The 23,855-nt window shown below is 46.4% G+C and overlaps 1 protein-coding gene across 4 annotated transcripts in view; it reads right to left on the bottom strand.

The window, feature by feature from the left end:
* Positions 1-23,855, bottom strand: part of GAB3 (GRB2 associated binding protein 3) — a 66,748-nt gene that overhangs the window by 15,001 nt on the left and 27,892 nt on the right. For 3 of the 4 annotated variants that reach the window (XM_064159448.1, XM_064159451.1, XM_064159449.1), the window contains exon 2: positions 4,444-4,747. In XM_064159448.1, coding sequence (XP_064015518.1) covers positions 4,444-4,747 — 304 coding nt within the window. Of the gene's footprint in view, positions 1-4,443; positions 4,748-6,573; positions 6,794-23,855 lie in introns of those variants that run through there. The other variant, XM_064159450.1, reaches the window with a different exon arrangement.

Consider the following 23,855-nt stretch of genomic DNA (forward strand, 5'->3'; position numbering starts at 1 on the left):
ATGAGCAGTAATGCTCTAATCCAACTGCCAGCATCCAAGAGAGGCTCAAAGGTAACCTCCCACTTAGGGTGACCCTGACAGCATCCTGGTGCAGGGAGGGCACCAGTGAGGAGGCCTCCCCAGAAACATTGGGCTCCCCTGTGGCCCTGGGTGCTTTAAGAGAGTAGAGCAACAGGGGAGTAATGGAGACCAACATTGACCTTCAGGCATGAGCTGCACTCAGATGGAGCAAAACATTTATGCTGGATGTGGAACAATACCAGCATCCTGTGAAAGAAGTGAAGGGAAAACCCAAGGTTGAGAAGCTGCCTGCCAAAGCACAGCCTGAGGAGCATTTGATGCACAACTACAATCTGTAGAATTAAGACTTCCTATCAAAAAAGGCTAAACAACCTTCACAGCAGTTTCTCCAATGAACAGCTACTATATTACATTGTGTCAGCTAATCATGGTTTTGTCTTGCATATGGGATCAAGTGTGCCCATGATGTCCTGCAGCCACCTCACTCATCTCTTCCCCAGCCACTTGGTCATGGGTTCCATGGTGTTGGGACAAACCTACTCCAGCAGGAGCCTTCACCAGAGGTGGAAGCAAGAATTTACGTCAAAAGGGTAGGAGAAGAGTGAGGGAGGCCTCCTCCTCTCTGCTCCAGCTGACTCCCTTGAAGGTGCCAGCTCCCCTGCCATTTTCTGTACAGCCAGTGACACAGTTTCTTGTGGCAGCCAAGAGCTGCAGCATGATGATTGCTGCTGGCAAGTCCTTTCCAACAGCCACCCTGCCAGGTGCTTCCTGACATCTGCCTGCAGCTTGCGTTTTGCCTCCATCTCTCAGCCATTCTCTCTCTTGTCAACTCAAAAGCCGCCACTTTGCTAACTTCAGTTTGCATCTGGCTGCTCACATGTCAGACCAGAGGCCTCTGAGGACTAGGACCTGGGTGTTTGTCCAGCTTATTTGCTACTGGAAAGGACTAACTGGGAACAATGGGATGGTGTTTACAGCTGAGTCACTGCACAAAGTTGTGGCTGCACTTTATGCTAAGCAGAGAAAGCAGCGTATTTGGTTCAGTCCTCGGAATCACAGCAAGGTTTCAGAGATGTGAGGGTTAAGAGTGATTGATTGATTTCTCAACATTAATTTTAATACAAAGATTAATTTTAATACAAAGAACAGCATATTAAAATCTCCTGCAACTTATGTGTCTTTCTTTTGATGATTCATTTTGGGGACTATTATTCTTTTTCAACATAGTAGCATTCAAGTTTAAAAAAGGATATGGCATTTAATAGAGCTTTTCTCTTCTTATGTTAATTTTTAAGGGAAATTTATTTAAACCTGCAGGTATTGGGGAAATTTAGGTGCTTTTAAAAAGCTGAAGCAATAAGCAACTTGAAATGTGATGTGCAATCTGTGGAATTGTGGAGATATAAATCAGAGGATTTGAACATGCCCTGCAGCCCGACTGAAATGCACTCCAGACCTGACCTCACTGGCATGAGCTGCAGGATAAATTGGAGATTTTAGAAGCTATTTGCCATCACAGATACAGTTAAGTGCATGTCTGGAAGCTTATCTTACATGGTCCTTGATGATGACTAAGTTCAGGTGCCAGACTTTATATTGAACCAAGGCAAATGCTCTACACTGCTAAAACTCTTGGAGGATAATATCTGCCTTGAATGGAGTGGAAAGCTGGGATGTCATCTTTGCCAACTGCCACACCAAGAGTTGTCATGTCTCGTCCATCAGCCTCTATACTAGCAGTCTTTGCAGGGAGAGAAATACCACTGTGTAATTCTGAATACTGCCCATGTGTCAGTCTCACAAGCAATGCTGAACAGACATCTCCCAGTATAAATGCTTCTACCCTGGGGACAGCTGCTGCCTTAGCTCCTCTGGCACAGATCACGTCTCCTTGTGCACATCCTCACAGTGCCAGCAGAAATCTGCATACGTATTTGAGAGAGAAACTATTTTTCACTTTTCTGCCTTGCATGTTAAAACATACCTTCATTTCAGAGTTACCAGTAAAATTCGAGTAATGCTGCACCAGCAGAAGCAAGGCAAGACCAACATCTCAGTGCTGACAAGAGCAGATCAATAGGAAGGGGGTTACTGAATAGCCCTAATTACATCCAAGCTCCAAAGGGCTGTTGGCTCCGATTCCTCACACCTACCAGCTCTAGTTTGCGAGTTGCATACATGGGAAGCTTGTACTGGCATATTAGAATATGTCAGCATTTTCCTGGTGATATCTGAAGTGAATGAGAAGAAAGTAGATGTCTGATTTATAACAGGACCACTCTAGTGCTCTCTCCATGCCCATTTCCCCTCAGAATAAACTACTGAAGAGAAGGTTAAAGATAAATTAAAATAAAGCATATCACCATGGCCTTTTGTTTCCCTTCAATTAGAAGGCACTTGTGCAGCCATGAGGCTGTTGCAGACACCAGTGGCAGTCTGAGAGCAGCAGCACATGGACCATCTCAAGATAATCTGCTTAGCCACACCAGGATACCCCCAAACATATTACTGCCCTTGGGATCAAGCCCCTCCATTACCCCTCCCTTCTGCTCTTGCACTACCTTTTATCAGGCAAAGGATTTCATTCTGACTCACTTCCTATGAAGCTCTCAAATTGCTGCTGTATCTGCCCCTTGGAAATGTCAAGGGAAAGACAGATTGCTGTTATCTGAGCCCCAGTGTCTCATCTGAAAGGTAAGTTAATGATGACACAGGTCCCAACTTTAATTACTGGTTACATCCATCTTGGAGTGGTTATTTCTTGGAAGATGTCCAAGGCATTCACCCTACTGAATATACAGGTGTAGGTCCTGGCAAAACAGGCTGACTTTATGCTTCACTGACAGGATCAGCTCTCAAGTCTAGACATACACTTTTAACACTCCCCTGTCCTCTGCCTTTTCTTTATTTTTCTTCTCATTAGTAGACTGAGACAGCTCAGTATTTTTGCATTGATTTATGTATGCATGCATACAGCGAGGTCTGTGCACATTCCACATCCAGCAGAGCCTGAGAAAAATTCAAGTTTTGCAGGACAGTTTCCTAGAACAGGTGTCTTACATTAAGCCAAACTAAATAAATATAGGACACATCATGACATAAATGGCCCCAGAAGATAACAGTCAGTCAGCTTTCCACGTAAACTGTACCTTCCTTACTAAGAACTTGCTGTTTATTCTAGCAGGAGTTGCTTCATCAAAGCATGACCAAGCAGCCAGATATTCATAGAATGGTCTGGGCCAGAAGGGACCTCTAGAAGTCATCCAGTCTGCCCCCCTGAAGTCAGTAGGGACATCCCCACTAGATCAGGTCATCCAGGGCCCCCTCAAGCCTCAACTTGAATGTCTCCAGGGAAGGGGCTTAAACCACCTCCCTGGGCATCCTATTCCAGTGCTCCACCACCCTAATAGTAAAGAACTTGTTCCTAATATCCAATCTAAATCTGCTCTTCCCAAGCTTGACCCCACTGCCCCTTGTCCTGGCACTGCAGGCCTTTGTATACAGCTTCTCTCCATCCTTCCTGTAGGCCCCCTACAGGCACTGGAAGGCTGCTATTGGGTCCCCCCAGAACCTCCTCTTTTCCAGACTGAACAACCCCAACTCCCTCAGCCTGTCCTCATAGCAGAGGTGCTCCAACCCTCTGATCATTTTTGTGGTCCTCCTCTGGACCTGCTCCATCAGGTCCACATCTTTCCTATAATGAGGGCTCCAGAACTGGATGCAGTAATCCAGGTGTGGTCTTACCAGAGCAAAGTGGCAGAATCCCCTCTCTAGATGTGCTGGCCACACTTCTTTTGATGCAGCCCAGGATGTGATTTGCCTTCTGGTCTGCAAGTGCACACTATCTGCTCATGTCCAGCTTCTTGTCCACCAGCACCCCCAAGTCCTTCTCCATAGGGCTGCTCTCTAACACCTCATCCCCCTGCCTGTACTAATAGTAAGGATTGTTCTGTCTCAGGTGCAGGACTCTGCACTTGCTCCTACTGAACTTCATGAGGTTCACTTGGGCCCACCTCTCCAGCCTGTCCAGCTCCTTCTGGATGTCCGTCTGTCCCTCTGGTGTTTTGACACCACCACACAGTTTGGTGTCATCGGCAAACTCATTATGGTATCATGGTCCCACTGCCTATGTCACTGATAAAAATATTAAATAGCACAGGCCCCAGTATGGACTCCTGAGGGATGCTACTTTCTAAGACATTATTTCTATCCAACAAAAGTAATATCCCAAATATCTTTCAGACTACAGTTTAGCAGCATCTCAGTGCTGTGTGGAGCTACAGTAAAGAGAATTCCCCAGCATCTGCCCAGCTCAGCTAGCCAGCAAGGTCCGTGACTCCTCTCATCCTAGGTACTGCTGTGGAGAAGTCCAGACACAGACCATCCTCCCAAGCCCCAGGACAACCACGAGAAAGATCCTACCTGTACCATCTTCTAGATGTCCAAAGTTACAAATCTGGCTGATGTTGTGCACCCAAATCTGCATCTCCTCCTCAGTTTTGGCTACCAGGTAGAAGGTGCGGTAGGTGGTTCTCACAATAAAGACAAAGTTGTTCTGAAACTCCTTCTTGATGAAGGTGGGCCCTGAATGCTTCAGCACTTCGCACTCGTTGAGGTCGATGATGCGAATGGGCTTTTTGGAGTGGTTGTTCCTGTAGTACTCCAGCACATCTGGGTTGCCGCTCATGCGGCCCCTGCGCAGCACGAACCAGCGCTTCCGCCATGCCTGCAAGCGGTACAAACAGCACCCTGTCAGTGCCAGCCATAGAATGTATCATCCCACACACCCATCGTTTCCTTGAGGTTTTATAGTGGTTTTCATAAGATGGCCAAATTGTGACTTTGATCTGAAGTGCTCATTATCAGCTTCAGTTTGTGACAGGAAAAAAGGTAGAGGGCTGTCCCTGTGGAGGTTAAGGACAGCAAGACTTCTCTCCCCCTCACCCTGGCATCATGGTGCAATCAAAGTATTCTGACACTTCACCATCTCACCTTTAGAAGAGGTTATAACACAGTTTTCTTTGTGAGATGAAAACACCAAGAGCTGCGCTCTGTGTTACAGTACATGAGTTACTGCCCACAACTGACCTGTGCAGTCACCCTTCCACGGTTTTCAGTGTTAATAAAACTGTTAATGAGCTGCCAGGTACTCCTGGAAGACCAGAACAAACTGTAAGAGAAGCGCAGTGCTAAGAAATCAAAGAGGAAATCTTCAAACCTTCCAGAAAGACACCTATTTACACACACACAGCTTCCAGTGACTGTCAGCCTAAACCAAGCTGGTAAACAACAATGTGTTTTAGACCCTTGTAACTAAAGGTATGGATCCCATTCAGGTTTAAAAGAAGTCCTATAGGAGCAAGATACAGCATAACTTTATGAAGCTACAGGCAAATTTCTAGGAACAAAACAACATATTTTCCCCATTTTTCCAGCAGTTGTTTTTGTTCATCAACAGTGCAAGTGACTGTTGATTACAGCCATCTCTAATATGCTTACTTCGAGGGCCAGAAGAAATCCACCCTGAGCTCTGTTTCACAGAAAAAAGCTGAAGTAAGACACTAGGAGCTTCTTCTTAATCAAACTCCACAAAACCATGTTGCATGCCTAAACCAGCAAGGCCTGGGTGGCTACCAGGGAGCAGCTAAAGCTAAGATTAAAAACGGGAAAGGTGCAGGGAGGACACACACTGCCCAGGTACCTGCCACAGCTATACAGCCACTGGCTGTTTTAATCACCTTCATTAAGGTTAAAGGTCATCAAAGAAACATTAACAACGAGGAGCTCCCTCCCTAAATCTTATTTTGCAAAGAGTGGATCTCTTTAAAGACATGCTTAAGGTAAAATAACCAAGCTCAGGATGTTTCCACTAAGATCTAAGAGTTCTTACTGACAGAGCTGAGGATCAATACAGGCGCTACGGAAATTTTGCTGACACTGAGTTCCCATAGGCATGGTGACTGTTAAAATGGTCAACAAAAATAGCAGCAATCAGTTGTCAAGGAAAAAAAGATTTCTTTTTCTTCTTCTCCAAAGAGATTTCCTAGCAGTGAAGCAAGCTTTTCACAGTCTGCCGCTATTAATCCAAAAAATTATCTAGAATTGAGTCTGTTCATCCTGGCAGCACCTTAATCTATTTTGAAAACAAAAGATTCTTAGAAAACAATCCATGACAAGAGATCACAGACTAGAATATCATAGAGGGAGCTCTTGCAAGGCTGAACAAGCACCTAACAACCTCTGTAAAAGAAGGGGCTTCAGAGTGGAGTGTGGTGTCGTGTCAGGAAGCAGAGGTGAGGTGCAAGGTGCATAGCACAAAGAAATGCAAGTCCTGCCTTCATGATCTGTTGAGGTTCGAAAGTGATTTGGTCTCTGCTGAAAGTAGCTAAAGATAAGAGATTACTGAGACACCACATACAAGTCTGATTTTGTGGGGCCCGTGAAAAAAACACATACCCCCCCAAAGGAAATAGGAATAAGGGAAAACGTTTAGTGAAGGAAACACTCTCCCGGCTAACGAACGTAAACACTGGCACACAGCCCAGCAGGTACCTCACATGCATGAGCTCAGAAAGGGTCCACATCTCTGCCCCTGCAATCCAAGAGGCACACAGGCTTGACACACACTCCACTGACACATCAGGAAAGAAAGGTCACATCTCCTAACCCTAACCAACAAAAGAGAAATGCTTCAAGAGGTGTAAGTCAAACAAAACTTCCCTTGCCTCCCAGAGAGGCAAATTGCTAAAGCAGAGAAGGGACAGAGACATCAACTCCTCTCCAAAACTACTCACTCCTCTAAAGCTGCCATCCCAGCAGTTTAAACACATCTGTCTCCTTCTGATGGAAATTGCATGTAAATCACCTGCCTATGAGCAAGCTAAGGAGGGATGGGAGGGGAAGGAATGGGATGAGGGAGCAGCTGGGGACAACCTGCAGCTGTGGGGCTACCTGCCAGTGGTCTGTACACCGTTAGTCAGATAGTCCAGTACCAGTCCACATTTCCTTAGTGTTTTAATTTACCATGAAGCTAAAGAGATCAGTAGTTTCAGCACAACATGGGCAGCTTATGAGAAAATACTGCTGCTGTGCTTTACAGAGAAGCTGATGGTCTCTCCGTTCAGAGGCGAAGGCTGGCTTTGGAGTGGTGTGGACAGCTGTAGCTCTGCTGGCTTTTGTTTCGGACTGGCCGAGAAGCTGCCTGATAACCTGCTTCCCTGCAGACACACAGTGTGATCAGGCTTACCGTCTGGCTGAAGCTAGAGACGGAGAGGTGCCTGAGCAGTGCAGTATGTGATAGGAGGGAAGAGCAGGGCTAAGGCTGTGTGAGAAAACACCGGCTGTCACGGGCGGGTGGCCGTCAAAACAGGGCTGAGAGGAAATAACACCAGGCAGCTGCCCAGCTCTGCACTGCTCTTGGAGGGGTGGGCTGCCGCTCTTCACCTCCCGCACGACTGCCCTCGCTGCCCCCGCGGTGGCGCCTGCGCACCCAGCCGGCACCCAGCGGCACCCAGCGGCACCCAGCCGGCCGACAGCAGAGAAGCTTTTCCTAGCGGGAGCAACACAAAAGCTGTAGGAAGCATGCAGGAGGTGAGGGGTGGAGAGCGACTGAGGAACTGCCCTCTGGCGACACCGCAAGCCTGGACAAACTATCGGCCTTGAGCTGCTGCCGTCGATTGCCCCAGAGATTAATGCGCTCTGAGACCCACGGTGGCAGCTTGCTGTGAGCTGCAGGGACCAGAGCAAATCCCCTGCCCGTGCTGCTGACCTACCGCCGGACCTGGAGCCAAGGGGAGGGAGAGGCAGTGAGAGACGGCAGCTTTGAAATAGGCACAGCCTGAGTCAGCAGCTCGGGTGAATCAGCACTCGCCGCTCAGACCTTCAAAGGCCTTTGAGGACTCCACAGCCCTTGAAATCCGTGCAAGTGCCACAGCAGCATGCACCAGCCAGGGTGGAGGTGCAGCCTGGCAGATGGGCAGCTTGCCGGCACTGCCCGGAGAGCTTGCCCGCTGCTCCGAGTCGGGGCTGCCCCTTGCCCCCTGCCAAAGCGAGCTGTCTCAGGGAGCAAAATCAAAGGAAACGGCCTCATCCCACGCTGGGAAATGGGGAGCACAGCCAGTCTCAGCACCCAGCCTTGCCTGACCACGGGGTAGGAGGGTTGCATGGGGTGGGAACAGCTCTCTCCTGGGTGTTTTCTCTTTAACATCAGCTTTGTTGTACCATCAAACTGCATACACACAGAGTGCACTTGCACCTTTCCTCTTTGGGCTCCTTTTTATTCCCTCCAGTCTCTAGGAAGAAAGGCTTCAGGTATTGATATAGCTACCTGCATGCATGGGGTTTAAAGACCATTTTTTGTACCTCTTCTCTGGATACCTCTCATATCCAGACCTATCACTGTTCCTCTCAGTGGTTCATTTCTGTTCTGAAACTTGAACAGAGAGGTGCCTTTACTTGCAAAATGTTGTACTCCAAAACATTTTTGTTTGTCATACAATGCTGAGTGTACAATGCACTGAGTATTTTGAGACAGTCATAGCTCACCTGCACTAGACAGAATTTGCCACTGCCAATTGACAGGACTCACCCTGCTCCGTGGCATAGGCAAAGCAGGGGTTTTGGCACACCTTTCAGCATGAGGCTTTTATTTCCAAGAGTCAAATATCCTCTCCTCATTTTCCTTGCAGTTGCCTGCAAAGAGCTACTTGTCTCCTTTCCCCAGGGGAAGGGGTTGCAGCACACTGGAGTCACTGGGAGCCCAGCTGTGGCAGGCCCTGGGCAAACAAGATGTTGGCAGCAGGTTTTAGCTCACAGGGACCCAGGTAGCTCATGGACTGTGCAGTCCACTTTGCTGGAACAGTGGCTGATGCTCCTCAGCCCTGGTCAGAGGTGCAGAGTCTGTCTGTCACCTCCTAACTCCTGCCTTGCAAGGCGGGCAGTCATGACCCAGAGCAACTCCTCTCCAGTGCCTGCTCCAGCCCCATGGCAGAGCATGGTGGGGTTTTACAGTTGTATGCTTACTGTCTTTTTTTTTTTTTTATTACTATTTACCAGTCTCAAGGCTGTCTCCTCCTTCCCATTACCATTGTTCCCACCATCCCTAGTATTCTGTCTTTGCAGCATGACTTTCACCCACAGACCAGGACACGGTGTATGCCTTCCTCCCCTTCCTCATCACTCACTCAGAAGCTGTGTCTGTGCCAGCACCATGACTCAAGGTGCTGAGCATGGGGCCAGCAGGGGCTCCCCACAATTTGCAGACCCCTTGCTGGGGAAGGATATGCAGTGCCAGAACCCTGTGGTACAGCAAGAAGCCACTCCCTGCTCCCCCCAGTCCCAGACAGCACTGTGTGCGCCATCAACCTGCACCCTTGTGCTGCTGCAATACCTTCCTCATCACGGGCTATAAATCTCAAATCTGGTGGGGACATCCGAGGAGCCAGCAGTGCTGGAGTGGCGGAGCTGTGGCAGGGAGGGATTTGTTGCAGCTGAGCAGAGCCAACACTGTCTGACAGGATTTAGTCTGGAGCTGCACATGCTACCAAATTTACAAGAGAATCTGGATCAATTTAAGGGTGAAAGATTATGCTCCTTTGGCTGAGATGGAGTCACCTACATATTTAAATAGGAACTGATTCCTGGGATTCAATCTAAGCTTCTCACTTGCATTACAGAAAGGATATACACTTCCATAAGAAATAATGCATTTATTTAGGGGCCTCTTGAAATTAGTTCTTTCATGATGAAGAAATTATATAATGCTCCTATGCTTACACTTCCTGCAAAGCTTTGCTGACATTAGAGAGAAGGCTTTATCATAAAAGCACAACTACAATCAGACAAGAGACAACATAAATCTAGAACAATTTTCATCTGTCCTTGGTAAGTGGAATAGTTTGGTGCCAAAAGGAAGAAAGAATTTGCAGCAGCATTGGTCAGATGCCAGCACGTTGCTTTGTGTAACACAAGCTATCAGTGTTTTCATCTCACTCCTGAATTTTTTACTTTGGGAATCCCAGAGCCACTTCTGAAGGGAAGAGGAATAGCTCTGTTTTCATTTCAGTAGGGTTTCTAAGAACGTGATCGCGACTTCCACAATCTGACATCTCCGCTTCTGCTGAATAAGTGGTGTGAGGTTTAAAAAGGGCTGATATAACACACAAACATTTGCACCACCGTGGCAATGTCACATAAAACCAGTTACAAGCAAACCTATTCTGTGCTGAAAAAAAACCAGCCAGCTAGCAAACCTGTTATGTGCTGAAAAAACAAGACCAAAATAGAGCTAAGCACCTGTGTGGGAAAGATTTAGCTAAGGACTTTCATTGCTTACCTCTGTCTGAGGACCATGCTTTCATTTGTATGTACAAAATATCCAGTATCTGAGATCTAAATAATTAATTAGAGCACATACAAGCTAAGTGAGGTAGATTGGCCTGAAATATAATTTGTCCCACGGGGAGTTGATTTTTAAATTTATTTCTGGGTTTAATAACAAAACATGGAATAGCCAAACAAACCTGAAATTCTTCACCAGCTAAAGTAATGCTTACAACTCCCCCCCGAGGATAATCTTCAGTTTACAGAATGCAGTAAAGGGGATTGTAAGTGGGAAGCTGAAGGAAGAGTAGTCGTCTTGATTCCTTGCCTGCCTGGTGGCCTTGAAACATGCTTCTGGGCAGAGGACACCTGCTTGTTCCCAAGCTGCCATGGAGAAGTCTGATGCTCTCTTAGAAGAGTTTGACAACTCAGTGACGGGGAGGACTGTGAAACATTTGAACATCTGGGATTGCTTTCATGCCTTAAACTCTCTTAGAAAGACAAAGCAGCAAATCTCACCAAAGAGCTGTCAGACACAGTTACCTTCCTGTGGACAGCTGGGGGCGAGGGCTGCAACTACCTGTGTGCACAACACTCCTCCTGCTATTTGCTGTGGCTCTGCTGCCTTGAGCCACAAGGTATCCCTGAGGCAAGAGAACTAGAAGAGCTGCAGGGTAATAGCTGCACAAAAGTGCCTGCACTTAAGGCACCAGTGTTCAAAGCTTGTCTTCTTTTTAAAGAACAATTTAAAAACATATTTTTGGAGGGGGGGGAGGGGGATATTAGGCAGAACGTCATAGCATTTCCTATAAATTACTTAAAAATTTGTATGTAGACAGGTTTATAAACAACTGATGTCTAAACCCATTAACACCATGTATGTTAAGAAAGTCTCCTCTGTCTGCACAAAACAGGAGGCATTGGGACTGCATAATGTGGTCCCTGCAAGAGAGACGTGTGCATTGGGAAGGAGGAAGCAGTCAAGCAGTGCTCCCAACAAGCATCCTCATGTTCAAAGAGCTGAGAAGCTCTTTGTGTCACTATTTCAAGAGAAAAGGGCCAGCCCCACCCAGACTGCACTCCTCAGACTGCAGAAGGGCTCACACCTTCTGCTCAGTAGCCTGCATCGCTCAGTAATAGCACTCAATTAACTCACTCGTAGAAATCTGAGATGAAAAAGACTTCTTAAACCACCCAGCCCATCTCTCAGCTGGAATTATGGATTTGCTATTTCAGTGCTGGCTGCTAGTCTGCAGCTCCCATCAGCTCTGAATAATAAATCTCTCCCTAATGAGGCTGTCTGTCCCTTCCAGTGTGTCCCTGTGCAGCACTCTGGGAGCTGCCGAGTTCATTGCCCATCACTCACTGGTTTAATACTTCTCTAAGATTTCGTCTCCCTTACTGTTTGTTTTCCCTTATTTTCTACTCAGACAAACTTCTTCAGCAGTGAGGGGCTGAAACTCTTGCTTTATGGCTGAGAAAGAAAAATCAATAAATATTCAATTTCAGAGAGGAATACTTTTCCCTCAGGGCCTTCCTCTGTCTCCACAGCCATGTAATTCTGTTTAACTGAGAGAATAGAAGAAGAAATTTTCTGCAGCAAGTTTTCTCACTTTGCTTGGGTCCTGGAAGCTGAGGTACATTCTAGAAAGGCATCAGCTCTCCTTTTTTCTACCCGTTCATGCCCACTACAGCTGCTTTCTGAAGGTTAGGGCTCAGCTACTGTGAGAAAAAGCTCTGAGCTAACCAATGTTTCCATATAGAACAGCTTTCAAGAGAGACTAGCACCTGATCTAGTCAAAGACGACCCAGCTCACTGCAGTGGGGGTTGAATTAGATGACCTTGGAACGTCCCTTCCAAGCCGAAACATTCTATGATTCTATGAAATGGTTTGGCTCATCCTATGCAAAGGACCAACAAACAATGAGTTCCAGCCAGACTACATTCTGACGCTGTATTTCCATCTGCTAAGACATGAATCTTTTATTGAGTCACTTGTCTTTCTGATTGTGGTAGTTTCAGTATGACTCTGAATGAATCTTGATTCAAGAAAGTCAGCATAGGTCTTCCTTGGAGGAGATGCAATGGGTGTGTAGTGGAAGGGGAAATACCTTCTTCTTCTTTTCAAGGTGACACAGATACATGAAATGACTAAAAACACTAACCAAAAATTTTCCTGCCCTGTCAGTGCAATGAAAGCTTTGTCAGAAAGCATCTAAGGTGACATCCTGTAGAAGCAGAGAGGTTTCCTTTGTTTCTGTTTCTCACAAAAAGTAAACTGTGATTTGAGAAGAAAAAAATGACACACACTACATAAAAAGAAGAAAAAGTCCCAGAGGCCTGCTAACCTCCACACATTCCCACTGCCTGGTCTACATCCTAATCCACAATATTTATGGTGCTTTACATATACAAACAGCTGCAACAGAATGAGTCCTGCTATTTAATAAACATGCAGATTCTTTGTAAAACTAATGGGTTCGTTTGGACATGAAGGGTCAAAGTCATAGTGACCAAAAACCTGGGAGTTTGAAGTTCTTAAAAAAACCTGTGGGAGGTAAGAGAACAGATTCTGGAAATAATACTAGTAACAGCACCACTGGATTTTGGGGAGGGAGGAAGGAGGTGGGTGCTTGGATGAAGAAATGTCATTTCACTCATGTCCTCTGCCCTTTACTAAGAACCATAAAGAAACAAGAATTGTGCTTCTCACAAACATTTTGGTTAGAGGTTTCCTCTGAGGACACTGGCAAGTTGACAGAGCATCTCCTTGCTCTGCATATGAGTAGCAGCTGATGCACAAGATGTTGCTGGCTGAAGGGGAACAGAACTGTGTCCTCACCTCACTTTCCCCGTGGGTGCCAGCAGGTGGGTCTCATGGGTCCTGCATGGGTCCCTGAGCTTTGCAAGGGAAGATGCTTACATTTCATGCCACAAGATCTTGCTACAGGGGAAAATTCCCTGACTACAACAAACTCTACCACACCAGGAAAGCACCACGGCTCCCTGTCACCTTGGAGTACTGCAGTGTGTCAAATGGCATTGCAGTACTGCCTCCTTGCTTGCCTGTCTGCCCTGAGGCATATCGTGAAAGCAGGACCCAACTGTCCCCACCGACCTTCACAGAGGTCACTGGTTCCTAGTGTCCCATGCCTAACAAGATCCCTCCAGGCCAGTAAAGCCTTACCTGTAAATCCATGGCAACAAAATACTGAAGAAGAGATAGCAGGATGGCAATCCTATTGCAGGGAATTCATTTAACAGTGAACTCTAAGCATGAAGTTAATAAGCTATGCTTCCCACTGTCAGCCTAGGGCATGACTTCTCTATTATTTCTTCTATTTTGAGAGTGGTAGTGCTGAAAGCTTGGAGCGTTTCTTTCTAACAGCTGCCCTAAAAGTATGTGTGCGCCCCTTTGAACTCATTTATTGAAAGCATAAGGATCAGTCATTATGAAATTACTGCAAACTACCACCACAAGGCAAAAACCCAGCTGTGCCCTGGAGGGCTGCACCTCCCAGGGAGAGGCTTGTGGCTGAGTGAGATTTGTCAGGGGCACCAAGTGACCAGGGCTGGCCAGTGAGCTTGACAGCATCCGCAGGGTGCCAGTAAAATGACACAGTTGGTATTAATAAATACATAACGTAACTCTCCAGTGTGTTTGGCTGTGTTTCATTGGGACTAACAGGACAGCAAACACATTCCCACAGGCTTTCAGGAAGAAGCTGAAATGTTTATGACTCAATATCATTATAAAGCAGTGCCCAAAAAGATCTGGAGAAGCAATGGAAAATGAAGCTAAGGCAAAGAAAGCCAGCTGTGGTGTGAGATCCACAGGAGCCCAGGAAGCCTTCAGGTGAGGCAGAGCCCAAGTAGCCACAAGGTTCTTAGTACAGCCACCCACCACCTGGGCTGCCAGTGATGGCACTGGGCCACCGACTCTCATCACAATGATCATGCAGTGGGCAAGCAAAAGCCCCAGGTGGATCCCATCTCACATGGAACCCTGCAAGATGCAGCCCAAGCAGCCATGACACCCAGTGGGAGGCATCAAACTGGTGGGGCAGCCAGGGGTGGATGTCATCTCACACCCTGAGCATCCTCATACTCTCTGTTTCATTTTGTCTGTCTTTTTCATTTTTAATGGGGATATGAAATAGGTTACAGCTCAGAGCAGAGGTCCCAGCAGAAGAAGCCAGCGCTAAAGTGATTAAAGCCATTCAAGTTTCTCCTCCTACCCAGAGCCTTCCTCTCTTCTGTCACATTTTTTCCTTCCTGAGGGCAGGCACAGTGAGTGAAACATTGATTTCTCTAAGCTGCCCCCTAAATGACACTTTCTGACTGCCGCTACAGTTTTTCAGGCAGTTAAGCTCCCTGACAGTGAAGACTTACAGGCAGGACTCTACATGAGGATGTTTACAACCTCACCAGTTAGCCAAGAGTTTTACTTCCCTATTCCCTCACAGTATGATTACGTGTAGCATCTAAAATGACATTATTATCATCCTGATTGCATCTTAAATTTTTGGAGCCTGTTTTTTCACCTTTAAATCCCGCAGCGCTTGACAGCTGGTACATGAACATGCTGTATACATTGTGGTTCGTTCACCTGTCACAGTGATACATCTGCCTCTGAAGTTACGCTGTGTTCCCGATAATCAGGGTGTTTCTCATGTACCCACAGGTAGGCTCTCACATCTGTGAGTTTGGCTTCAACCAATCTTTGTTGTGACTTTCCATCTGGATATCCTTGTTTTCCTGTTTAAGATGGCAGAAGCTGATGGACAGAAAACTGCTGGTCTGGCTTACTGTCACTCCTTGGGTCATTTAGAAAACAGAGCTTTGTTTTCTTAGGATGTAGGATTGGGCTTTTTTACAGGAATAAGTTGTAAACAGGGAGAAAGTAGAAACTAACCCACTGACAGAGGTCTTCCTGGATTTAACAACATAACTTCATTTTCTCTTAGTAGGAAAAGTGCTGCTTGAAACCTCATGCCACACACCAGGGATTCCTAATGTCATATGAAAACTCTCTGTGTAAAATGTCCTGGAAGCCCTTGGTATCACTTTGGCTTGTTCACAACAAATTCTTTAATTACTAACATAGTAATAAAGTATAAACTTACAGAGGTAAATTTTGATTTCATAGAATCATAGAATCAACCAGGTTGGAAGAGACCTCCAAGATCATCCAGTCCAACCTAGCACCCAGCCCTATCCAGTCAATTAGACCATGGCACTAAGTGCCTCATCCAGTCTTTTCTTGAAGACCCCCAGGGACAGTGCCTCCACCACCTCCCTGGGCAGCCCATTCCAATGGGAAATCACTCTCTCTGTGAAGAACTTCTTCCTAATATCCAGCCTATACCTACCCTGGCACAACTTGAGACTGTGTCCCCTTGTTCTATTGCTGGTTACCTGGGAGAAGAGGCCACCCCCCACCTGGCTACAATGCCCCTTCAGGTAGTTGTAGACAGGAAGGCTTTAATCCAAAAGTCTTGCACGATTGTAAAGGATTTTTAGGCAGCTTTTCACAAATCATTGAGATCTTAATAAAAATTAGGTTTTAAAAGAAACAATAGCTCTGAAATAAAAATTCTGGATATAGTCATCTGTTGGATAAGTGAAGTAAGGTAAGTCACAGGAGTTTTCAGTCATTTTTGGAAGCCAGTACAGGAAAACATATACACCAAAGGGACTAGAGTTTGGACAAAAATTGAGCAAATTTGCTAAACTAATAGCTTTTATGGAAGGACTCCAAACCTGCTCCACTAAGGAAAGCAAGAGTTGAGGCTAATCCCCGCTCTTGTAACTCACAAGCACAATGTAAATACAGATGTGCAAAGCAGTTGGAGACCAGAAAGAGCTGCCTAGAGATTGCACCCTGCCTCGGCCTATTGGGAGTCCCTCTCCCTCTATTTTACTTGGAACTGGCAGTTTTCTCAGTATTCTTTATACAAACAGAGCAAATTTTGCTGTTTCACCTTGTTAACTGAACATGTGGTGTGAGGTCAGCAACAGTCACGCAGCCTATCTATAACTGTCTGTGCTCACATGATGCGGCAGCTCCGAAGAGAAGGAACATAAACAGGAAATTGGGCAAAGTGACTCTTAGTAGGGGACCACAACACTGCACTTCTTTTCTTTCAAAACTAAACCCTTCAACAGCCTGCTGTCAGACCCGATGAAGAAAACCAGAGTAGCCAGCAGGATAAGAATAAAAGCCACAAATGTTTACGCTGTAACACTTCTGCCTGATCATAATAGTGTGGGTCCATGCAGGAAAACCAACCACTGTGCAGGGTTTTGCTCAGCTGATGGACTGCTCAGGGCAGTAAAGAGACATATCCTTCACATCTACTTTGGGCCAAATCCGGACTGCGCTTTTTTACAGCCTATTGAATTCACAGCTACATGCGGCAAAGGCTTTGACCTTTGCACTTCATTTCACTCTGAAAATTGCCTGGAGAAAGGAAGTGTGCAGGAGGCAAGCAGAATAACAGGGAGGAGGAACACATGTGTGGGAGGACTTGTCTTGGAGAGCAGGTCACATGTGTCGAAAATAAGAACCAATCTTTCGGGACGTATGTACAAAGATAGAAGCTAAAATAGAAACAGGCCCAGTATCATAACAGCAACTCTCTAGTATCCAGATGAGCTCGGGATTTAGGCATGTGGAGGGGACATGGATTTCACTTAGCTGTAGACTCTGAAGATCTCTACTGGGATTTATGTATTGGCTTGAAATCAGTCCCACGGGAACCACCCGGCCTTTGCGGTGACATTTAAACTCCAATGATACAAATGGCAAAGTTCCCATTTGCTCTAAGGGGGCCAGGTCCTCCTCTTGACAGGAAGCTCTGAGAAATGCTGAGATTCCTAAAAATGGAAGCATGACATAAAGGAATTGTCAGAATAAATAAAATCTGGCCCTGGATTGATGAGGAGCCTTTCTATCAATTATATCAGAAGATTAACTCCTTCCATCAGTCTGGTCTGATTTTTGTGAGTTAAACACAGGCTGCTTTCAACACCGAATACTCTACAGCCAGAGAGTAAACTTCTGCTGCTGGTTTCAGGCATGGTGGAAAGCAAGCTGTGCTGAGGGAAGGCAGGCTGTCCCCATAGCTGTTAACCAGGCTGTGCCTGGCCAGTGCAGGCAGCATGCACCCCAAGCATCAACCAGCTCTTCTGTCAACATGGGACAGAGTCAGTGGGAGACTTCATCTTCAGCAAGCATGCACCCCGTGAGGCTGGGTGCTACAGGCAGGCTGCCAGGTGTCCTGCAGAAGCAGTAAGTCTCTGGCATGTTGTGATGGCTGCCAGAACATGACCAGAAAATGAAGAAATGATAAGGAAATAAAGCTGACATTTGTAAAGGTCTGTGTTTGTCATGGAAATGGAATTTAAAAACTGGCTCTTCCATGTCTGACTGCAAACGGTGCTGTGCGATTCAGGTGCTCAGGTGCAGTGTCAGTCGTCACTGGCCAGATTCCCTCACTGAATATTTACAGAAAACAAACCAGATAATAAAGTAAGAGTTATTTGTCAGATCTATTTAGTAAATGTCCTAACTGCATTAAAGTAATCTGGGTAAGACAGAGTACAAAACACACAGTGAAATGCATTGCATGAAGCCTGTTCCTATACTACATGCAGGTATGAATGTGTATCACTGGTGAGTATATTAAGTGGCCCATGCTACTATGTCTAGAGGGGGTTGAGCTGAACCTCAACAACACAGAAGGAGGCTGGAAGTGCTCAGTAGCTGGTTTTACACCCATTTGCTCATTTCAAAGTACAATATTGGAAAAGCAGCTATGCTAAGGAATTTAAAAATCTATTTTGATTGCAGTTCTGCTGTTTTCAGCTGTCTTCTCATCAACTAAATTGTGTTGCCTTACCCTTAAGAATTCTGCTAGGCAGTGTTACATCTCCAGAACTGGGATTTCTTCTTCCTTAAAAGCTGTCTTGTATTAATCTCTACTTTACACTTCACAGGAGGCTGGGCTGATTTTTAAAATGGTTTTAGAATTGTTCTTTCATTTTCCTTAGTTTGTGGAAAAGTGGTCATCACCCATATGGCTCATCATACACAGCATCCACTGCCTGCCATTTTTTATTTTAAAATACATAAATGTTAAGCAAAATATAAACAATGTTCCCTGTGCCAGGTTTTCTTTTGTTTGTTTAAGAATTCTCTCTGACTTGTCAAAAAAATTTTTTTTGACACTGTTGCGCCCTGCAGCTCATCCAATAAAACAGGATTTTAAGGGCTAGGGGGTTGAAGAAATAACACCCTGTGAGCAACTCTTTCCTTTATGTTTTAGGTGCATTTCGCAAAGTCAGCTGGTTAAAGTCAGCTTGAGTAGCCAAACATTCACCGTGTAAACTTCCCATGCTCAGGAGCTAACTGCAGTGGGAAGGCAGCACTGCCCATGAAATTCTGCAGACCTGCGCTTGTTTTCTCAGTGTATCCTTTCATGCTTTGCCTGCTTCACACGGGCTCGTGGAGCACAACACTCTGATGGAGCTGGGAACAAGCACCAGGGCACAAACCCAGAGGTCTCTGGCACAGGCTCAGGACTGTGTGCCCAAATCCTGAGATGTATCACTCAATAGGATGTATTGGCTTGGAAGGAACCCTGGAAGACTGTCTTGTCCAACCCCCCTGCAGTACGCAGGGACATCTTTAACGAGATCAGGCTGCTCAGGGTTCCATCAAGTTTGATTTTAAATGCCTTCAGGGATGGGGCCTTCATCACGTCTGTGGGCAAACTGGGCCAGTATTTCACTACTCTCATTGTAAAAAACTTACTGAGTTCTTTCTCTTTTCACCTCCAGAGATCAGTCCTTCCAGTCACATGTAGGTTAATTTTTTACAGTCCTCTGTTACTGCTGCAATTTTTTTCTTGCTATGAAGCCATCTATGTGCCCTGGGGTGGCATGCCCTTATAGCACTGCTACAGAAGAACCCAGCATGGCAAATAAAGTACTACCAACATATTTAGTGTTTATCTTAATTTGCATGACTTCTCAAACTTCCCTTGCTGAACTAAACGATGAAATCACAACATGTTCAGAAATATTAAATCATTTCCTCAACATCTGAATATAATAGGCTGCAAAGGGAAAACAATTACATTTGGCACATTGCACACTTCAACATTCCAAATTCTGGTATCCCTTCATAATTTTAGGCTTGCACTCTGATCACAGCAGCATCAAAACCAAATATGTACCATTATTTATTCTCTAGGAAATGCCTTAGACTTGCCAAACACCAGCTCTGCCTAGACAGCTTGGGTTTCAGGTGGCCACTGCACTGCGCAACCCCAGCAGCAAGTTCAGAATCCCTCAAATTAGCTTCCTACCTGCCTGGCTCTGCATTTGCCATTGCCACCTCACTATCCACCCCAATCCTGTGCCAGTGCCAGCGTCTGAACATTCTCACTCTGGCTAGTGAGAAAGAGAAGGGCAGGAGCCCTTCTCACCAGTTGGCCACAGTCCTCTCTGTGTTGTGATGGGACAGGTCCCACACTCATGAAATCTTGGGAAGGCTGCTGGGTGCCATAAAGGGCAATTATGGAAGAGTGCAAAAAAAGCACTTGTTTCTGCAGAACCCACAGATTTCACATCCAGAGTGGTTCATTGCTGTGAGGTGACTGATGTGTGGCTTGTCCCATAGTAGCCCAGGCAAGAGGTATCTGACAGGCTTGCCCTCACATGCTGTCTGGCTCCTCAGGCACAGACAAAATGCACTGGTTCCTCTGTGAAGCTGCAGCTTGCAAAAGGATGGGCTGGCTTTCCTGAGCAGGTGCTTTCTCTTTGGGGTTACATTCGGCCACTTGTCAGTATTTTGTAATGCAGATTTTTTGCGAGTACAGCAGGAGTAAAACTCTCTGCCAAACTCCGCAAATAGTGGAACAGTTTGGGAGTAAAAACAGATTTCAAAAATGAAAGTTCAGCTTGATCTATTGGGAACAACGTGCAATTAATGTGCTCAGCAGTATCTTAAATATGAGCAATGTGGGAGAAGGGTAATAGCTCCCTTTCTATCATTTTTCAACCTGTCAGCACACTAATCTGTGAAACACCAAAAGCCAGATTCTTAGTAAATGTAAATTGGTAAATGCAGTTGAAGGCAGTGTTGTTGTGCAGTTTATCCGGATCTTAATCTTTTTTAAACCATAGAACTCTCAGCAGTGTGTGCTTGTGGGATGGTGAAATGGGATCAATGTTACTGTTACAAAAGTGAGGATAATGAGCCAGCTGGGTTTTTCCACAGTCATTTTCAAAACTATGGCATTTATTTCTGCTTTTCTGCAACTTCTCCTCAATCTCTTCTCCTCCCTTCCCTAGCCCTGTTTGGTTTGGGGTTTGGGTTTTGGGTTTTAGTTTGGGTTTTGGTTTTGTGTTTTTTTTTGGAGGGGGGAGATGTGTATGTGATTTTCTGTGTGGTTTTTTTGCACTCTGAGCTACACCCAGAAAATGAGGTCACCACGGAGCAGTGAGGACATAGATACAGTCTATGACTGCATCATTTTCTGCGTGCAAGCTGCTGGCCGCCTCCAGTCCATACACCCCAGCCAGGGCGGGAGCACCAGGGCTCTCAGGAAACAGTGAGGGAGGAGAAGAGGTGTCAAGACCAGATTGCTGCTGTGTGTGGATGTCCCATCCATTCTGCTGCTGGAGGAACCAGCACCGGAGAAACACAAGGCATGGGTGTTCCTCAGTGGTAAACATGATACTGGTGCAGAGAGCATATCCACACCCTCCTGGTGTCTGCAGCTGAAGAAATGAGGGACCTTCAGACCCAGGCTGCTGTGTCCCACAAGCACGAGGCTGGTGGGGTCCATCATGTCTCCACCTGGCTGCCCTCTCCGACACCAAAACTGCAAGAAAGTTGGAAACACAAAGAGCTCCACCAGCTCGTTGGCCATTCCCTTTCCTCACCATTGCCCTGCTTCACCTGAGTGACTGTGACTGATGATGCCTTCACAGTCCCCTGAGTCTTGAGCACTGCCTTGTAGCTGGTCAGTGCCAACAGTTCTGTGTTGTGGTCATCTACACACCTTCTGCCCTGTTGTAAACAGCTGTGTGCCCTGAAATGGAGGGAGCATCTGAAGCACATATGGGGCATCTGAAGTACATCTGGCTCCAGCCCTGATGAGTCTTCAGAGCTCCCCAGGTCAGTGCAATCCCAAGTAGCTGGTGAGACCACACGCTGCACTGAGGTGAAGGACTCCCTCTTGACCTTGGTAATGACCACAAAGTCTGTGTTCTGCTTTCTTCTGATGGGAAGAGTTTGTCAATTGGTCTTAAAACCATAACTCGCCCATCCCTAAAATCTTTGAAACCAAAAGTGTACATCTGCTGCACAGTCTGCAGTGCTTGTATATGCTTCAGAGGGAAGCGAATGTAAGTGTGGCTGATGCTAATGCTGACACGATACTATCAACTTAAACTTCAAAACAGGAGTTGAAGTGAAATTCAGGCTTGCTTGGAGTTCCTCTATGATTTTTTAAATTTTTTTTTTCATTTTTTAAGTGGAATTTATTGCTTATAACCTGATGGAAGAGGTCCACGAAGACAGAGAAACTCGCAGCAGAAAGACAGCCTTATACACCAAGATCTGTTCAAATCACAAAGCGGACAGATAACATCTTTGAAATTCTCCACAGATATAACCATTTCCTGACCAGCTGCATATGCAAGCAGAGTTAATCTGCAGAGCTCTCCTGCTTGTGTGGAGGGCACCGCACTCCTTTCCCAGTCAATGCTGAATTCAGCTCTTTCTCCTACCACCAATGCCCCAGCCACAGAATGGTTAAACAACTGAAGCTTCATGCCCAACAATTCACTTTCAGCTTCAGAGAATGCTGATCGCTAACAGTCAATGCCTGCACTGGCCAAGAAACCACTGCTCAAAGTCAAAGCATTTGTCTTAGGGTGTGGAGACAGACAGATTTACAACAACGAAACTGCATGAAACACCCATGGCTCTGTGCTGAACAGTGTCCAGTCTATCAGAGAAAATAAATAAGCCTTTCCCTGCTGCTGCCCTCACTTGAAATGTGGTGTTTGGAGCTGTGTGGATCAGTTCAGTCCCTTCGTAAGGAATACAGCACCCTGGAGGACAGTATGCTGTCTGCCACTGCTGAGAGCACATCTCAGAGAGGCTTTTCAGCAAGTGGCTAAAACACATTTCCACGCCAAATGAGGTACCTGGGTGCCAAGAGGTGCTGGCGTGCATGCCCCAGCAGCAAGGCCAGAGCAGCTCACAGCTGTATTGGCACCAGTGCAAGCCTTAGCCAACACTGCTTTAAACGTTGTTCTCTGTAGCTCTGCACAGGAGTTACAGGTCACTCTAGGCCTCTTTTTAAAAAAGATATCAAAGCCACTTCTGTTTTGGCAGGCAGTATTTTGCCCCTGGCTCTGCTTTTTAAACTCCTGTCTGGTTCATTTAGGAGTGACAGTGTGTGGGTATCACTGGCTATTGGTGCCTGCAGGTAGCGACAGAAGGGATGAGGACTGTGTTTAAACAGGGATCATCTCAAGAGTGTGTCCTAGGAGCAAAGCAGAAGTAGAGCACTAATAAGTCTTTTCAAAGAGAAAGTTAGAAGTGAAGCTGCTAAAGAGAGAGTAGAGGAGCCCTAAATGGACAAGCAAATTGGAAGGACCGGAATGGGAGGAGCAGTAAAGCTAAAGGGAAAAGGACAAACAAAAAACCGAATTGTGGGGATGATGCAGGGAAAGGCCTGGGCTCTTCAGCTCAGCAGGAAGGCTCTCAGCGAGGCGCAGCTCCATCCCCAGAGGTTCACATCAGCAGACGCCGCGGGGCGCGGCCAGCAAGCCCTGCCCGGGGCTGCGGGCGGGAGGCAGGGCCGGCTCGGCAGCGCTTCCAGCTCCTCAGGCAAGGGCTTCTCAAAATCACACCCAAGGTTTTACTATGGGTGGAGCAGACCCATTGCTCTCTGAATCATCAGCCTGTAGGCCGGCGATTGTATGCATTGTTATGAGCTATCTTCTCTGCTAGTGCCAAGCAGAACAGCCAGCAAAGCAAGGGGAGGAGAGAGGCTGTTACTGAAACCATAAGAGAACAGTGAGGTATGCCGAAGGACTATTCCTCACGTCCCTGCTTTGACTGCAGGAGCAGCCACGGCCACAACCAAGTGTCCAAAGCACGGCATGGCAAGCACGGTCACGGCAGGGCAGCTCACAGAGCTAGCTCGGGAGCACCTGGCTGCTGCTAAAGAAGTGCAGACACCCCTAGAAACCACTTGTTTTGCTAGCACACTGTAAGCAGAGGGCAAGAGCTAATCAGGGCTAGTGCTAATTAAGCTGTCTATTGCTGGGCGAGGATAGGGATGTGGCTGGATGCCAACAGTAATATGGTAGGCGGGATCAGAGGGCTCTGTTGACTCCCAGAGAAGTCTGCTTTGGAAACCTGCTACCTACACTTTCTTCCCTCTCCTGGGGTTGCTTGTGAAGGGATATAGCCCGTGAAGCC

This window comes from Pogoniulus pusillus, chromosome 19, assembly GCF_015220805.1.
Source record: "Pogoniulus pusillus isolate bPogPus1 chromosome 19, bPogPus1.pri, whole genome shotgun sequence".
NCBI classification, from domain to species: Eukaryota; Metazoa; Chordata; class Aves; order Piciformes; family Lybiidae; genus Pogoniulus; species Pogoniulus pusillus.